The 14,996-nt window shown below is 43.6% G+C and overlaps 2 protein-coding genes and 1 non-coding gene across 4 annotated transcripts in view; 1 reads left to right on the forward strand and 2 right to left on the reverse strand.

The window, feature by feature from the left end:
- LOC144491674 (elongation factor 1-alpha, oocyte form-like) overlaps positions 1–11,430 on the reverse strand; it is a 28,315-nt gene extending 16,885 nt beyond the window's left edge. The window contains exon 1 of the mRNA XM_078209842.1: positions 11,390–11,430. The gene's annotated coding sequence lies outside the window, so the exon portion shown is untranslated. The remainder of the gene's footprint in view (positions 1–11,389) is intronic.
- Positions 10,563–14,996, reverse strand: part of ogg1 (8-oxoguanine DNA glycosylase) — a 28,820-nt gene continuing 24,386 nt past the window's right edge. Inside the window, exons 7-8 of one of the 2 annotated variants that reach the window (XM_078209844.1) lie at positions 14,894–14,943; positions 10,563–12,651 (exon numbers count right to left, since the gene is read on the reverse strand). In XM_078209844.1, coding sequence (XP_078065970.1) covers positions 12,568–12,651; positions 14,894–14,943 — 134 coding nt within the window. In that variant the 3' untranslated portion in view covers positions 10,563–12,567. The remainder of the gene's footprint in view (positions 12,652–14,893; positions 14,944–14,996) is intronic. The other variant, XM_078209845.1, reaches the window with a different exon arrangement.
- On the forward strand, positions 14,054–14,125 carry trnap-ugg (transfer RNA proline (anticodon UGG)). Its single transcript has one exon. It is a non-coding gene; the product is annotated as a tRNA-Pro (tRNA).

Genomic DNA, 14,996 nt, shown 5'->3' on the forward strand with positions numbered 1-14,996 from the left:
ACAGTCTCTCTCCCATGGAGGGTATGTGTTGTCATATGAGATGTCTGCCTGTGTATTCTCAGTCTGGGTCATGCCATCGAAAGAAACCTGTGCCTCACATCTTGTAGTGTAGAGAAACCATTGCACAGCAGTTTACATAGAGCGAAACCTTGACCCAACGGCAAGGGAACCAAGGAAATTGGGGGTTTCATTCTGCCTTTGTCTGCTGAAAAACCTGCTGAGATATTCCAGATGGTTCATCTTCCTCCGCCCATTCTGCCGTTGAGCACAGATGGACTTACTTTTTGATTTTGAATTGACTTATTATTGTCACATGCATTGGTTTACAGTGAAAAGTATTTTTTCTTGTACGCTATATAGACAAAACATATTGTTCATAGAATACTTAGGGAAGAAGGAAATGAGAGAGTGCAGAATGTAGTGTTACAATCACAGCTAGGGTGCAGAGAAAGATCAACTTAATATAAGGTTAGTCCATTCAGAAGTCTGATGGCAGCAGGGAAGAAGCTGTTCTTGTGTCAGTTGGTACATGAACTCAGACTTTTGTATCTTTTTCCCGATGGAAGATGGTGGAAGAGAAAATATTTGGGGTGCATGGGGTCCTTAATTATGCTGGCTGCTTTTCCGAGGCAGCGGGAAGTGTAGATGGATTCAATGGATGGGAGGCTGGTTTGCGCAATGGACTGGGCTACATTCACAACCCTTGTACTTTCTTGCAGCCTTAGTCAGAACAGGAGGCATACCAAGCTGTGATATATCCGGAAAGGATGCTTTCTATGATGCATCTGCAAAAATTGGTGAGAGTCATGGCGGATATGCCAAATTTCCTTAGCCTCCTGAGAAAGTAGAGGCATTGAAATGACACTGTGTGCTTAAACTTGACCAATTGTTTGAAATATCAAGCAAAGATTGACATAACTTCACTGAATGCCACTAGCTATCCAATAAATGAGGAAGGTCCATATAAGCCAGTAATGGCAATCCTGTCTCATTTGCATGTATCAAACCAAGCAAGAGAACATTCTCTGTTCAGCCGGTGGATGTCCATATCTCTTTTAGTCAGCCATATCTCTGATGGTAAGCCAATTACTATTTATAGGACAATTGGTGGCAACAGCAGCTTGCTATGTACAGGCTCCCTGTTTTAAAGTAGGAAGGTGAAGAATTTACAGAGGGAGCTCCACAGACTAGGGCCAAAGTGATGAAGCGTCTACTCCCCATTCTTGTGTAAAACCAAATGAGCGAGAACGCATGAAAGGGCAAAGTTAGAGGAATATTGGAAGAGGTTACAAGGATAGGGTGAGGCAAGGCCAAAAATGTTGAGAAGAAGTTTGAATGCAATGTACTGGGAGGTGAGGTGCCAGTATAGAGCAATGGAGATAGGGTTGATGAATGAGCAGGACTCAGTGCAGAACAGGACATGGATGGCACAGTGGTTAGCACTGCTGCCTCACAGGGCCAGGGACCCGGTTCAATTCCAGCCTTGGGTGACTGTCTGTGTGGAGTTTGCACATTCTCCCCATGTCTGTGTGGGTTCCTCCGGGTGCTCTGATTTTCTCCCACACTCCAAAGATGTGCAGGTTAGGTGGATTAGCCATGGTAAATGTGCAGGGTTGCGGGGATGGGGTGGGGGAAGGCATGGGTAAGATGCTCTGTCAGAGAGCTGGCACAGTCTCGATGAGCTGAATGGCCTCTTCAGCACTGTAGGGATTCTATGACAGCTGAATTGAGGGGAGGGAAATGGAAGGCCAGCAAGAAGGATATTGAAGAAATTAATTCCAGAGGTAATACAGATGTGAAAAAATCAAATGAAATGGTAGCCTTTCTCTCAAGGGGGTTGAAATTTTAAAATGAGAGTGTCTCAGCTGCACAGAACTCCAACACCATACAATCTGGAGCATTGTGTTCTGTTTTGGACACTAAACCTCAGGTTGATAAATGAGTTTGATTTATCACAGAACACAGATTTATCAGAATGATGCCAGGGCCTATAAGGTAAAACTATTCGATCACGTAGCAGAAATTTGTCTTGCATTAAGTGGACATAGTTGAATGCTGATCGAATCAAAACATGTAAAATGATAAAGTAATTGAATGGGGCAGATAAAGAGATTTCCTCTGATGGGGGAATCCAGAAAAAGGAAGCATAATCTTACAAAATGTGCCAGACCACGTAGGAGTGAGATCAGGAAGCACTTTCCCAATCAAAGGACTGTTATTCTTACTTTTTCCACTCCCAGACTTAATTATCCCAATGCTCTTCTAGCACATTTCCCATCTTCCCTAACTTTAGCTTAGCCAAAACTCTGCTCTTCGCATTCAAACTCACTCCAAATACCATTTACCAATCACCCCAGTTCTCACTAACCAACTCAGCAATTTCCCAGATTTAAAAATCTCATCCTTGTATTCAAATCCATCCATAGCCTTGATCCTCCATATCTCTCTACCCTCCTCAAGCTCTGCAATGCTACACAGGCTCTGTGTTCCTCCAAGTCTGACCTCCAATGTGCCCCCACATCCGCCAGCCCAACATTGGCAAGCTTCAGCCATCTAGACTCTAAACCCTGAAATTCCCTCTCTCTCCCTCTCTTGATTTCTTTAACGCACTTTATAAAATGGTGCTTCCCAAACGTTTTCCCACATTGATCCCATTGTTATGCTTGAAAATTGACATGACCCTATCATGGTTAGTGTGAGGGGGAAGCTGTCCGAGTAGAGGAGGGGGAGCCTTCAAAGTGGTGTGGGATTTGTGACTAGAAACAGCCAGAATTAAAAGTGCACAAGCAACATGTGTCCTTTATTAAAATGGCTTCTTCCGACTCTGCTTCTGCTTACAGACTCGCTCTGCTGGTACAATCCTGTATGTGTATATATTGCAATTTTAAAACACTAATGCACTACTGTGACATTAGTGTACCTTTAGGAGATGTTTTTTTAAAATCATGATCTCTGCAGCTCTCAAAGTCGACGTGTCTCATGCTCACAGCCTTAGGTGATGTTACTGGTGGGAGGAGAAAAAAACCGTGTGCAGGTCAGGGTGACAAGGATTGTGTTTAGTTGGGGCTGCAAGTTAGAGTTGGGTTTTAGAAGGGACAGTAAGCTAAAATATGTTTTCCCTCTCTCTCTGTTGTTTTGAAAGTTCTGTTGGTTTTCCTGAAGAGTGAAAATCTATTGTTCTTGGGGGTTGGACCAGAGTCTCTCTGATGCTTTGGAAAGCTGTCTGGCCTCCAAACTGTTCTGAGTCTCTAAAGCATTGGACTGCAGAATTCAACTAAAGGCCTCGATCCCAATATCAAGTGAGCATTAGTCTGTGCTGTGTTAAACCTGTGAAAAGGGTTTTTTTCTTGTCTATGGGTTTTGATTTTAATTGGAACACATTAGAGATATTTATTAAGAGTTATACATTATTGTGGTTGTTTTGCTTCTTGTTTGTAATTGATAAAAGTTCTTGCTAATTTTCTTTCTATACATGTTAACTATATTCTTAAATAAACTTTGTTTGATAAAAGCCCCCTAGTGGGTCATTTGAATCACACCTGAAGTGAAACATCTCACACTTGTCCTAGTCAAATTCAAGATGCAAAACGTAGGATTTGGGCAGGCTTCTTAAAACATTTTGGAGTTTCTGATCTGAACCATAACACTACAAGTGGGAAAGGGAGCAGCAAGAGACTGATGGTGTTTTTTCAGTGATCATTCTGCAGGTGGTGATAAGGCCTCAGAGGAAATGATCTTAGGATGCATCATTCGAATCACAGGTAGAGATAAAAAACTGCGTGCACATATCATGGATTCAGTCCCAGAGCTGTCCCACCAGAGTGTCTGCCTTGGAGTTTGTGACCCCAATTGTTCACAAGTTTGTGAGCCATGATTTGGGAACCCCTGCCTTTTTCATAAAGGTTTTGCTGACCAGTCTGAATCTTGCATTCTCTGACTTAGTGCTAACTTTTGCCTGATTACACACCTGTAAATTGACTTGGGACGCTTGCCACATAAAACGCTATGTAAATGCAAGTTGTTGTTTACTTTGGTTCGAATCTGGAATTCAGTCCCCATAAAATTTAAATTGTCAAGACTGCAGTCAATAGATCTTTTTGTGGTGAAGTTAGCAAAGGCTAAGGAACAAAGGAAGATAAATGGAATTGAGATGTGAGATCAGCCATGTTCTAACTGAAAAGCAGAACAGCCTTGAGGGGTTGAATGGCCTACTTGTGTTCTTATATTTCCAAATTCCAACCGATCCATTTATAATATGATATCCTGGTAATTCCAATGAATCACACCAATGGGTTGATTACAGCTCAACTCCAGTAACTGTGCAGAGCAAAGTTCATGCCTCTTCCCAATGGATTTATCCTGTCACCAACTGCAGATTATTGAAAGAGGTTTCTTTTTGTTAATGGAATCCTTTGTCTCGTTTCTGTACATTGTTGCAAACACAGTTTTATTGCTAACCACTGTGCTACCGGTTCAGCTGAACATAAGAAATTGGAGCTGCGTTAAGCCACTCAACTCCTTGGGCCTTGCTCCACCGTTCAATAAGGTCGTGGCTGATCTGATTGTGACCTTAACTCCATCTTCCAGCTGATTCTCCCGTAACCCTTGATTCCCGGGTAGATCAGAAACCTGTCTAACTCACCCATGAATGTATTCAAAGATCCAGCCTCTGCTGTCTCTGTGGAAGAGAGTTCCAAAGATTAATTTCTCTCAGAGAGAAAAAAAATTATCCTCATCTATGACTTAAGTGGGATGAGTTAGATTTTACCAGCCCTCTACGGAGATCCTGTAAAATGGGAAAGGAAGGCAGGGAGTGGTGTGGAATGCCCAACACCTTCTCATTATTATCAGCGAATATTTGAAATATTTGATTTATTATTGTCACACGTATTGGGATACAGTGAAAAGTATTGTTTCTTGTACAGACAAAGCATAGAATGCATGGGGAGAAGGAAAGGATAGGGTGCAGAATATAGTGTTGCAGTTACAGATATGGTGAAGAGAAAGATCAGCTTAATATATGATAGGCCCACTTAAAAGTCTAATGACAGCAGAAAAGAAGCTGTTGTTATGTGTTTTCATACTCCTGTATCTTTTTTCTGATGGAAGAAGGTGGAAGAGAGCATGTCCAGGGTCCTTGATTATGCTGGCTGCTTTGCCGAGGCAGCGGGAAGTGTAGACAGAGTCAATGGATGGGAGGCTATTTGCGTGATGGACTGGGCTTCGTTCACAACTCCTTGTAGTTTCTTGCGGTCTTGGTCAGAGCAGGAGCCGTACCAAGCTGTGAGACATCTGGAAAGCTTTCTATGGTGCATCAGTAAAAGTTGGTGAGAATCACAGTGGACATGCCAAATTTCCTCAGCTTTCTGAGAACGTTGACGCATTGGTAGGCTTACGTAACTCAGCCAGTCACTTCCACCACTGGCTATAGTCAGAATACAGAGGAACAGGCCGGCTTTAAGTAATGCTGGCTATGTTTAAATGGTGCAGGCCTCACACAAACTAGGGGGCCCCCTGCTGAGGCTGCAGCCTTTCAATAGCACGGTTAAATGAAGAAGCAGCACAATATTTGTCTGCTGGCTGCGTCAGAACAACTGGGTTTACCCTACGTTGCAATTCCTATGTCCGCTTGTGGGGGGAATATCAAATTTTTCTCACTAAATGTTTCCCACTGCTATTCTATTTCATTTCTTGTTGGTAATTCTTTCTAGTTTATTTTCCCTAGTTCCACTCACATCCCGTAATGTTAGCTTCTTTCCACCCCCCAACCCCAATGTATGACATCGTTTTATCTTCAGTGTGGCAGCTGCAAACGATGGTGAAGTGTGGAATTTTGGAAGGAACCCCGCACCATATTCAAAAGTTGTCGACGCTATTGTGACTTTCCACTTCAATCTGAACGACCTCTCAGCATTTCCTATAAAAGTAAACACCTGATTTTCCAAACATTCACACGCCAACCACAGTTCGAAAAAAAACAAGCTCTCCCATTGTGCTTTTGATCCAGAGCAATTACCAGAACTTAAAAGTAACTGGAAGAGCAAATCTCGCTGTTGAAAAATGCTTCAGGGTAAGCATTCCAACAATTCCCTTTTGTTGGAGGACCACTGTTAGGTCAACATAATGCTTTCAATTAAGATCCTAATACATCTCACTGGAACAAAGGTACATAGGAACTAGGAGCAGAAGTAGGCAAATTCAGCCCTTTGAGCCTGCTCCGCCATTCAATCAGATCGTGGCCGATCTCTCCCTCGTCTCAAATCCACCTCCCCACCTGTTCCCCATATCCCTTTGTCCCTTTTTGTAATTAAAAATGTATCTCTTTCCTTCTTGAAACCATTCAATGATTCAGACTCCATCGCGCTATGGTGCAGCGAGTTCGATAAATTCAAAACCCTCTGTGAGTAGTTCCTCCTCATCTCAGTTTTAAATCTACCGCCTCTCAAGATATACCTGTGACCTCTTGTTCTAGATTGCCCTGTAATAAGAAACATTTAATCAACATTCACTTTATCAATCCCTTTTAAAAATTTACATTCTTCGATCAGATCCCCTCTCGTCCTTCTAAACTCCAGCGAGTTCAAGCCCAAACTTCGTATGTCAACTCTTCCATCCCTGGAATCAATCTGGTGAACCTCCTCTGAACTGCCTCAAATGCCACCACACCCTTCCATAAGTAAGGAGCATCCGGCCACACAGACACAGGGAGAACATGCAAACTCCACACAGACAGTTACCCAAGGCTGGAATCCCTGATGCTGTGAGGGAGCAGTGTTAACCATTGTGCCACTCTGTCATGATGGTCAGTAACAGAGATAAGGTGAGGGAGTGTTGTATGGGGAATTGGGGTAGTACTCACTGGAAGTGGGGTCAGACTTACTGATCACGGGCAGCTCAGCCAGAGAGGGCATGTTTTTGTTGTCTCCTCACTTCCTCCTTGTCCTTCTCCTCAGTTACTTACCGATACCTGACAACAAGGGTTGTGCTCTCAGGATGGCAAGGTTGCACACAATGCACTAGACCATGATGAACACTGTAGGCCTCCTCAAGAGTGATTAGGCGGCAGAAGCATTGCCTAAGCATCCAGTGTTCTGCTTGATAACATTTTGTGTGATAGAGCGGGTCTTATTATTTGCAGGCTACACACATTCGGGAGTTACACATTGAAGCAATGAGCTAGGTGGTCAGCAGATAACGCTTGCCATCCAGTAGAAGACTGAGACCAGCAGTTTCAGCATCTGTAATTTTCCTCCCATTCACTGTAACAGGAGGAATACTGCAAGCAGGACATTCAAGTCCAACTCTTGATCTGGTGATAAAAAAACTGAAGGCCAATGAAAGGAGTCTGAAATGTGTTGACACTTACACTATTGTCATGATCCTAAGGTAGTGCATGTGTGGAAACCTCAGGGTAGATTTTCCTATGGTTGTGTAAAAGATTGCTGGAGCACATTGAACAGAGGGCAATGAGGGAGACACTGTCATGGGCACGTAATGCTCCCCATCTAATTCCCTTCTGCAAGCAGAGCCCAGGTGGTCCTTTATGTCAAACACAATCCATTTCTACCCAGATTCTCTTCCCTTCCTTTTGATGGAAGTGTTCCAGTAACATCAATCCTTTCGAGCGGTTTTACAATCGTAATTTCAAGCAGGGAATGTGGACACTTGATAATTATTATTGGAGGTGGTTGGGGGCTCAGGAGAGGGCCTGATTGATCTGTACAAATGAGGCCTGTGAGACTCTCAAAGCCTACCTGGATTTTCAATAACATTGACCAAAGGCAATAGCCCTAAAGTGTTTTAGATAAACGTGGGGTGCACATGTATTTTACCATGTTGTTAATGAACTTCCTGAAGGTTCCAATGCGGGGTTGGTGGCTAATTGCAAATGGAGTATTCAGTTCTTATGCCATCCTTGCTAAACTGGTCCTGATCAGAGGCATTCGAACCAAACAGTGCTGAATACAAATTATTAAATTCTTCTCAGTAATTTAAGTACCATCTCATTAGCATTCGTTAGTGGGGGAGGCGATAGCCTAGTGGTATTATTGCTAGACTATTAATCCAGAAATTCAGTTAATGTTCTGGGGAACCGGATTCGAATCCCGCCACGGCAGATGCTGGAATTTGAATTCAATAAAAATATCCTGGAATTAAGAATCTAATGATGACCATGAAACGATTGTCAGGGAAAAAACATCTGTTTCACTAATGTCCTTTAGGGAAAGAAATCTTCCGTCCTTACCTGGTCTGGCCTACATGTAATTCCACAGCCATAAAGCAATGTGGTTGACTCTTAACTGCCCTTGGGCAACGAGGGATGGGCAATAAATGCTGGCTAGCCATCGGCACCCATGTCCCATGAATAAATAAATGAAGAGGTGCAGACCTGAATATTGAGCCTCAAAAACAGGTAGCCTCCAATGGTGGGGAAGAAAATGCCTAAATGCAGCAATAGTCAAGGTTGTGTTGACAACTCAAAACACTTTCATCTGCATTAGATAAATCCAATTCATATGCAGTGGGTAACTGAATAATAGGATGCATGGCTTCCTTGTGTCATGTTTAATCAGTAGAGTGCTGTTCCTTGATTTCTATTTATACAGAGGTTCAGATCAGGTTACATTTTTAGCTTTCATTACATTACCCATTGGAAGAATCCTGTGGAGAAAAGTCTAAAGGCTCCAAATACTTGGCCATGTACAAACAAGATTGCGAAGCTCAAAGTTGTTTGTAGAAATGTGCGATACTCCATTCAATTTGGCTAATTTAAAAATACAATTGTCATTTGTTAAAGTCTTGAAAGACGGGTTGCTTGGACTCTTTGCAAGCCGGTTTGGAGCAGACAATGGAAGCCTAGGATCCCTAAAATGTAGAATAGGCCATTTAGCCCATCGGGAAGGATGATACGGCCTCACTTATATTGAAACTGTAAAATCCCACCCGAGGTCAATGGATTTTCCCATTGTCCGCCCCTCGCCCGCTCTGATTCCCGTGATGGGCAGGGCGGTAAAATTCCAGCCAGCATGTCTGCACCTGACAAGAGTATTTTACACAGGCCCTATCCCTGTAACCCGCCACATTTCCCATGATTAATCCATCTAAACCACACATCTTGGGACACTAAGGGCGGCACGGTGGCACAGTGGTTAGCACTGCTGCCTCACAGCACCAGGAACCCAGGTTCTATTCCCGGCTTGGGTCACTGTCTGTGCGGAGTCTGCACGTCCACCCCGTGTCTGCGTGGGTTTCCTCCGGGTGCTCCAGTGTCCTCCCACAGTTCGAAAGTTGTGCTGGTTAAGTGCATTGGCTATGCTAAATTGCCCCTTAGTGTACCCGAATAGGCGTCGGAGTGTGGCGACTAGAGGATTTTCACAGTAACTTCGTTGCAGTGTTAATGTAAGCCTACTTGTGACACTAATAAGTAAACTTTACGGGGCAATTTACCATGGCCAATCCACCTAATGGCTGCTTGGGGTGGTGAGGGTTGAGGATACTGTAACATTGATATCTACTCTCATCAAAAAGTCAGTTGCAAAGAAATTGCCTGGATGAAACAAAGCCAACTGTGACAGAAGAATCTTGCTGGTGTAACAGTTTAAAGCTTTTACAGAGAAGAGCAGCCTGCCTGGGTCTATGGAGCCTCCACATGAATCCCTCTAATAAGTATTCCAGATTAAACAAACCACGAGCAGCAATGTCACTAAATGGAATTAACAAGAGCTTTGCATAAGCTCCTATTCCAAATGGTGAATTTTCATATTCCAAATGGTAAATTTCTTCTGGAATAAATCCACCTCTTAAAGCTACGGTTACTATCTTTAGGAACCATACCTGGGCGGCGTAATGGTTAGCACTGCTGCATCACAGCGCCAGGAACCCGGGTTCAATTCCCAGCTTGGGTCACCGTCTGTGCGGAGTCTGCACATTCTCCCCGTGCCTGCGTGGGTTTCCTCCGGGTGCTCCAGTTTCCTCCCACAGTCTGAAAGACATGCTGGTTAGGTGCATTGACCTGAACAGGCGCCGGTGAGTGGCGACTAGGGGAATTTCACAGTAACTTCATTGCAGTGTTAATGTCAGCCTTACTTGTGACACTAATAAATAAACTTTAACTTTTATAAACAAACTTTAAAAGTGTCAGCGAGAATTTTGCATTTCAATTAGTACTGAATTCCTTGTAAGTGAACTGAAACTCCCCGCAGTCCATTGCACCTTGGCTGAAGCACATGATGTATTGTGCAACATCGCCAACTAACACTATGGCAGCGGCTTTAGGTTTTAACGTGTGGTTTTATGAGGTCAAGCACTCCAGCAGCGCAATGCCCTGGAACATGTATTCCACTGTGTGAGTTGGAGCTGCTATGGTAACCACTTGTTGGGCAATGGATTCAGTGCTTGGATCTTTGAAAATCCTTAACTAATGACTTCAGAAAAATGTGTACACAAGTATTCACCCAGCACTGAGCTGTAATAATCTCCAGATCCGAGCTGTACGTTCTGAGTTGCTGAGCTTAAAGAGTTGGACAAATTCTTCAGAACATCAGAGAGAAACCAGACCATTTGAGACCCAGTCTTAAGCATTTGTTTTTATGATCTTAGTTACTCCTTTATGCTGACAAATTTTTGATTCAGTTGAGCTCATATTCACTGTATGAGGTAGCTGTTTCTCCACATTTCTTCTGTTGATAGGCTTTTTGGGGATGGCGATTTGAGTTGCAAACGCGCTCATCCCCTCCAAGTCCCGCTGCTAATTCATTTCAAACTCGGGTGATTGGCGAAAGAACTAAAGGTGAAATGGGATTCTCAGAATGCGCTGCCTGAGTGTGACGGAGGCAAATGCAATTGCGACTTTCAAAAAGGCACGCCAGTAGAAGCTGGAGGAATCCAATGTGCAGGGCTACAGGGACAGGGCAGGAGTGGGTGCGACGAGCTAAATGAATCTTACAGACATCAGGCCACATTTGCATCATTCTCTGCAGTAACCATTCCATGATGCTGCTTAGAATGACATAAGTAAGAAGTCTCACAACACCAGGTTAAAGTCCAACAGGTCTATTTGGTAGCAAATACCATAATCTCCACATCAGAATGACATAACACAGGAGGTGGCCATTCGGCCCATGGTGCCTGCGCCACCTCTTTGGTGCAGGTTAGGTGGATTGGCCATCCTAAATTGCCCCTTAGTGTCACAGGAATTAGCAGGGGTAAATGCAAGGGGTTATAGGGACAAGGCCTAGGTGGGATTGTGGTCAGTGCAGACTCGATGGGCCAAATGACCACCTTCTGCACTGTAGGAATTCTACTCCCATGCTCTTTTCCCAGAGCCCTACAAATATTCTCCAACCAAGTATTTATAGTTGCCAATAGTAATATGTTGTTAATATTTTACCTGAACCTCTCGATGACACTATAGCCTCTAGCTGGATTCCTCACAGTCTTGATTGAAGTGTTGCAGAATCGGACATGAATAATCATCATTCTTTATTAGATTTACAAAAATACATTAATAAAATCTTTATCTATCCATGGATGTAGCAAATTCATTTAAATATGTACATCTTCCCAGAAACTTTCCCTTCCAAGGCAACTTGACATGTCACCACTGTAGTCACTTAGAACCCATAGAGCAGAAATAGACTGTTTGGCTCAGTCTGTACTGTTATTCATGCTCCACACAAGCCTCCTCCCTCTTCATCCAACCCTATCAGCAGATCCTTCTACTGCTTTCTCTCTCATGTGCATACCTAGCTTCCTCTTTAATCCATCTATGGTAATGTCTCAACTATTGCATGTGGTGCCAAGTTCCACATACTCAACGCTCTCTCCCTGAATTACCGACTGGACCTATTAGCGACTAATTTATATTTAACCACCCTAGTGGGAGCTTCCTCAAGTAGAAACATCTTCTCCGGTCTTCTCCATGATTGTAAAGGGGGAGTGAAGGGTTATGGAGTACATGGAAATGTGGCCAAGATCTGATCTTGTTGAATGGTGGAGTAGACTCAAAAATTCAAAAAGACATGTTCCTGTACTTTTTGTTGGGCTGGGGAGGATTGCAGAACCGGGTGCCTGGTGGGTTGTACAGTAACGTAACTAGATGCTCACCTGTAACTGAAACAGATTTTTAACAGTTCTTTGCAGAATTCTCCCATTCCACAGTAACACCCAGGCTGCCTTCTGTCAAGGTGCGCACTGAATCAATTATCCCCAGTCCAAAATAGTATTTGCAGATTCATCATTTTGCCACCTTATTGCAGCACAGCCTTCTGGTTGCTCTTACTGGATCATTCCTCAGTGTGAAAGTCATGACAGCAAACCGCAAAAGATCAAAGGGCTCTGGCTTTGATAATTCTGAAAAGCATTTGCACAGTAAAAGCTGGGTTGATGAAAGGGCCAGAAAAAGAGACAGGTTTATGTTCCGTCACAGGGGATAAGAATTGGCCGCAGACGGTGCAAGTTTAAACAGTGAAACAGGACTGGGGTCACAGGAGCTACATCACTGGAAGAGTGTAAAATAGTAATTACATTATCCTCTGCATTATGAGGGATTAATACTAAGTTCCACTGTCAGCTCCTGGTGTCTCTGTTCTGCTGCGGCTCTTGCTTGGACTTGTACACCTGAAACTTCTTCAAATCTGCCGAAAACAGAACCTGGAAGGGAGAAGTACAAATAATTAGCTATTGAGAGACAGAGAACACACAGAAATGGCAGCAAAGCAGTCAATATTGACTGTCCGAGCCAGACTTAGTTTGCTACTAGGAAACAGTAATTCTATATTTTTATTTATTTACTTTATTATTAGTGTCAAAAGTAGGCTTACATTAACACTGCAATGAAGTTGCTGTGAAAATCCCCTAGTCGCCACACTCTGGCGCCTGTTTGGGTACACTGAGGGAGAATTTAGCATGGCCAGTGCACCTCACCAGCACATCTTTCGGACTGTGGGAGGAAACCGGAGCACCCGGAGGGAACCCACAAGGACATGGGGAGAACATGCTGACTCTGCACGCACAGTGACCCAAGCCGGGAATTGAACCTGGATCCCTGGTGCTGTGAGGCAGCAGTGCTAACCACTGTGCCACCGTATAGTTGCTACCCGTTAGATTTTCACCAATGTATCAACCAAGATGCGTGTGCGATATCGCAAACTGCACAACTAATTCATCCCGGGCACAGATTCTTTCTTATTATACACATTCATAACTCTGCCGGGTCCAATATCAAGTCTGAACCCATGAATTATACTATAATCTCTATTGTTGTTTTGCGTCATCTTTCCCCCGTGCTCTATCTGAACCCATCAATCACATTATAGTGCACAGATTATATAGGAATTCCAACTTGGAAGAAGGTCATTCAGTTTACCCAATTCAAGTTGGCATTCACCTCAACTCGGCAAGGAGCTTGAATCACATTTCACCATCCTTTCCCTATATCCCTTTATCTCCTTTGCCTTCATCCACCTGTCCAATCTAATCTTTAATGTTGACAATTTCTGCCTCAACTATTTAACCCTGGATGGGAATTCAATTGCCTCTCTTGCTCCCTGTCCTAAAAGTCTTACATTTATTCTTGTACCTATTCTCTTGTTCTAAATCTTTTATTAGCCGTGATCGATAGGTATTGTCATCAATCGATTAAACGGATATAGGTGTCCTCTTCTCAAATAACATAATGCAGCTTAACCAAAAATTTAAAGGAAAATTAACCAATGGAATTAAAATTTGCTGTCAGGTGCTGATGTAGCATTCCAATCCCCACCTCCGCCTGCCCCCGCAGTGGCCCAGCAGTCACGGAAGGCCTCAGTGTGTAGGCAGGCGGGCGGGCACCGGATTCTCCCACCCTCCAAGCACCCCGGCACAAATGTAACTGCGAAAAAGAGACACGCAGGATGGGCTTTTACAGCCTCATTTGTCCCAAAACCATAAAATCCCAACCGAGGTCAACGGATCTTTCCATGGTCCGCCCCTCACCCACTCTGATTCCCGTGGGGGGGGGAGAGGGCGGGGCGGTAAAATTCCAGCCGCAGTCAGGTCAACAGGGACCAACAGTGGCTCGTTGATCTAGGGGTATGATTCTCGCTTTGGGTGTGAGAGGTCCCAGGTTCAAATCCCGGACGAGCCCCACTTTTCCCAAAGGTAGGGGAATCTAAAACTAGAGGGCATAGGTTTAAGGTGAGAAGGGAGAAATACAAAAGTGTCTAGAGGGGCAATTTTTTCACGCAGAGGGTGGTGAGTGTCTGGAACGAGCTGCCAGAGGTAGTAGTAGAGGCAAGGACAATTTTGTCTTTTACAAAGCGTTTAGACAGTTACATGGGTAAGATGGGTATAGAGGGATATGGGCCAAATGTGGGCAATTGGGACTAGCTTAGAGGGTTAAATAGAAAAGGGCAGCATGGACAAGTTTGACCGGAGGGCCTGTTCCGTGCTGTAAACCTCTATGACTCTAAATAACCTCCTCGGTCGCCAGTTGACTGGATTTGTTGATGGGGCCCTTGGTCTCTTAACTACTAGAAATAAATCTGTTCTTATCAATCCTTCTGTAATTTTAAACACTTCTATCACATCGCTCCATAATCTGCACTGTTCTATCAAAAAAACTCTAATCTTTCAGATCTATCTTTGGATGTCTATTTGACCATACTGCCAGTTTCCTATTGAATCTGCACTGTACCCTCACTAAAGCCTCAATATTCTTACTTAGTGTGAAACCCAATACCACACACACTACCTAACTGAGGTGTAACTGAGGTTTTATATAGATAGGCTCATCGTTACCTCTTGGTATTATATTCTGTATCTCTTGTTGTAAGAATTTTTGTATTCCCCTTTTAGATCTTTTGATCATTATGTTTCTTCTAGTCGTCTACAGTTGTGCATTTTTACTACTTACAGAATGTGCCCAGCCAGCAAAAGGACCCCACAGGCTACGAAAATAATCACCTGAAATAAAAACAGAGATGTTAGAGGAAGGTTCCCAGATATTACCAAAAAGC

The sequence above is a fragment of the Mustelus asterias genome, chromosome 3 (assembly GCF_964213995.1).
Source record: "Mustelus asterias chromosome 3, sMusAst1.hap1.1, whole genome shotgun sequence".
Taxonomy (NCBI): domain Eukaryota; kingdom Metazoa; phylum Chordata; class Chondrichthyes; order Carcharhiniformes; family Triakidae; genus Mustelus; species Mustelus asterias.